Source organism: Haemaphysalis longicornis, unplaced genomic scaffold, assembly GCF_048455015.1.
Source record: "Haemaphysalis longicornis isolate Haplotype H1 unplaced genomic scaffold, Haemaphysalis longicornis Haplotype H1 scaffold_6, whole genome shotgun sequence".
Taxonomy (NCBI): domain Eukaryota; kingdom Metazoa; phylum Arthropoda; class Arachnida; order Ixodida; family Ixodidae; genus Haemaphysalis; species Haemaphysalis longicornis.
Window position 1 is genome coordinate 128,185,904 of NW_027526407.1, and position 3,414 is coordinate 128,189,317.

At 57.1% G+C, this 3,414-nt stretch overlaps 1 protein-coding gene across 1 annotated transcript; it reads right to left on the minus strand.

Moving 5' to 3' along the window:
- Positions 1–774: 774 nt before the first annotated feature.
- LOC144143243 (uncharacterized) lies at positions 775–3,069 on the minus strand. The gene is made up of 3 exons (XM_077675027.1): positions 2,107–3,069; positions 1,893–2,048; positions 775–1,635 (listed from the first exon to the last, which is right to left on the minus strand). The coding sequence occupies exons 1-3, from the start codon at positions 3,067–3,069 to the stop codon at positions 775–777; spliced, it is 1,980 nt and encodes a 659-aa protein (XP_077531153.1).
- Between the last annotated feature and the right edge of the window lie 345 nt (positions 3,070–3,414).

The following is a 3,414-nucleotide window of genomic DNA, read 5'->3' on the forward strand; positions in this document are numbered from 1 at the left end:
CATCCTCCAATGCGAGCTTATCTCTTATGAACAAGTCCCGCAGGGAAGAGATGTTGGAAGCCCATTTTCGGAGCTCCATTCCGGCTTCGGCCATTACAGCCCTTGCTTCCGAATATATCTGATGAGCTCGGTCGACGTTGTCCATGCCAATGATGAGGTCGTCGACATAGAAAGACTATCGCAAGATGGCCAAAAGGGTCATGGTTTGGGCCTGTTGGTGATGCATAATGGAAACTGAAAGCGCAAAATAGACACGTCCTGTTGTCCCCTTTCTTTGTCCGTGTCTATTTTGCGCTTTCAGTTTCCATTACGCAAGATGGCGGCGGTGTCCGGAAACTTTTGTGAGACTTGCAGATGATGGTGCAAAGTGGCGGCGAGCAAAAAGGGACTCGATCTCGCACCAAAAGGAACCCGTGTCATTCGCCACTTCACTACTGGAGGAAAGGGCTCCTTCGGTGTAGGAAGGCGCTCGGCCCACAAAAAACGTAGCGCGTCCCTGTCCTGTTCCCGAACAATCATCTGGAGGTAGGCCTTCTTTATATCTGCCACCATGACCACGGGATAGCACCTGAATTTAAGAATGAGCCTTAACAGGTCCGCATCCCACTTGGGCCCCTTACAGAGAATGCTGTTCAGCGAAGGTTGCCCCGAAACATGTTACGAGGCATCGAAGACCACCCTTAGCTTGGTTGTGACGGCGTCCCGACGAACCACACCGTGATGCGGCATGTAGTACCTGGTTGTCGAGCATTGGTCGCCGTCATGCTCGGGAACTCATTCGGCACGGCCGTCGGTGAAATACGTCCGGATTGCGTTGTCGTACTGGGACAGCAGCTCAGGCTGACCACGAAAGCGCCGCATCTGCACACGCAACCGCTGTTCTGCGAGCCTATAGTTGTCAGCGCTGGCGTCCAGCCCTGGCTCCTGGATCATGAGTGGAACCTCGTACCGCGCGCCATTCTTCCTCACGTCGCTCTCGAGTTGCTCTACGGCCGGGCGGTCCAGCACTGACGCATCAGGTCTTTCTTTGATCCCGATAGCATCCAGTCGCCACAGTGACGATAACACGTTATCTGCCGCTGCGTCATCCAGCGAGGGCTCCATGAGGGCCAGGAATAAAGCACCAGATGATCCCGAAGTCCAGCCAGTTTCGTCGGAGTGTGCACCCTGGAGAGTCCAGCCGAACATTGTTTCGATGGCGGTCAGGTGCGGAGTCACCCGTGAAATGTTCCCCGAGGTAACTTTCCAGTAGAAATCTGACCCAATTAGGATGCTGATGTGGTCATCCATGTAAGCCGACGCGGGCGAAGTGTCAGCGGCGAAAAGACCATGGTCGTGCATCAGTCTAAGCGTGTCATCGGTGATTTGGGGACTCGTAACGACGCAGATACTTGGGACCTCAAGGGCGTCGATGACCACCTGCTTGCCATTGTTCTCGCTGGCCACCGTGACTGACACACGAGGACACTTCTCAGCTGCTGCATGGTGGCTCTTGCCGAATGTGACCAGCTTGAGGTCCTCAACGCCTTCAACGGAGTAGCCCAGAGCGCGCGAAACGTCACGCCCAATGAACGTCCGCTGGCTGCCCGTGTGTAGCAGAACCCTCACCAGAAGCTGACCGTTGGGACCCGTCGCCTATGCGCGGCAAGTCTGCAGGTAGACCGGAGTGGGCCGTGTGGTTCTAGTTGACGCTGTAACCACCGACGATGCCGCATGAGACGGTTTGGGCACTGTGGGCGGGCCCCCTTGACCAGCCGAGTGGGACGACCTGGTAACGTGCACGGAACCTGGCTGAGCCACGTCGCAGACTGACATTAGATGCCGGCGTGAACAGCGGCTGCAGGACAACGTTCTAGCATTCTGGCAAGCACGTGCAATGTGATTCTGCTTGCAGCACCGGAAGCAATGTCTTCCTGCTTGCAGTCGCCGTCGCTTCTCCTCTGGTGGCACATTCGCGGTGCATTGCGCGATCCCATGGCCTCGCCCGTCACAAAGGGGGCAACAGTCACCACGAGGAGGCGGCGATGACTCCGCATGTAGTGCTGCGGCTGACGGTGGAGAAAACTCCTCATGCGGTGTCGGCCGGGGTGCTGGAGGGCGTCGAACCTGAGGACCGGTGCTGTCCACGTACCCTTCTTCCCGAATTTCCACCTGAATACCGAGAAAATCCAAGATCTCCTGAAGTTGCTTGGCATCCCCGTTCACCTCATTCGCGGCTGATTCCTTCATCCGTTGCCGGTAAAGAAGAGCGATGTCATGCGGCAACGCCTTCAGCAGGACCCGGTGGATTATGACGGCGTACCGGTCGGGCGCGATGCCTAGTGCCTCCAAAGCGTTTAGGCGAAAGCTGATGTCGTCATGCAAGCGCCGCAGCCCCGCGACATCCGCAGAGGTCTTCACTGGAGTTATGGCGAGGAGGGCATCGACATGATCCGCCATCAATAGGTCTCTGCGACCAAAACGGTCTGTAAGGATCTTGATCGCAGTGTCGTATCCATCCTCCGCAAGCCTGATGCCTTCAATCGCGGTCTTAGTGGGGCCGGTGATGTACGAGCGGAGGTACTTGAATTTATCGATTTTTGTCAAGTGTTGGTTTGCATGGATGGTAGCGTCGAATTGTTCCCAGAACCCCTGCCAATCGCGACGGTCCCCAGAGAATGGTGCAATCTGCAGCTTGGGGAGGGCGACGCGGGGAACTGGCACTGCGGGAGGAGCCGTGGATTCGCTCCCCCTTCGATCTTGCGTATGTCCACCAGCAGCGGAACTCGAGGGACCGGAGACGGCAGAAGGCGATGATCGGGCGATGTGCACGCGGGCCCGAATTTCGCAAATGCTGTGCTCGTAGTCCCATCCTGTGGCGTAGTCCGCCTGAAAGGCCTCGTCCGAGAGTTGATCCTGGATCTTGGCGTCCAGGGCGCGCAGCTCTGTCTGTTTCTCAGTAAGTAGGGTGACGTAGCCCTGCATTCGGGTCTCGGGGGCAGCGGGATGCTCGAGGAGAGCGTCAAGCGCGGCGATCGCCTTCGTGATGGCGGCGCGCAGGGACCCCCGAACTCGGCGTTCGTGCTCCATGAAGGAAGGAACCGGGAGCCTGGGAGGGTTTTCGGCACCAGCGTGTGGCGGATCAAGCAAGGAAAGCAGGACCCAGACGTCCGGTTCTCGTGGTGTTCACGGAACACTCAAGCTCGAGCACGCGAGCGTGACCGATCTTCATCTTCTGATCGTGCCACGCCCCCTGCCTTCGCTTGCCTCAACCACCCATTAAACCTTTATTTTCTACAACCCTCACGGGAGAACACCGAAAGCAAAAATTTTATGACGGTGCGGGATGAGACTTCACTGCAGAATTGAACTTCTGGCCATTAGGAAAAGTAGTCGATGATTCTAACGGCGTATCTGCAGTCGTGGGGTGCTCTC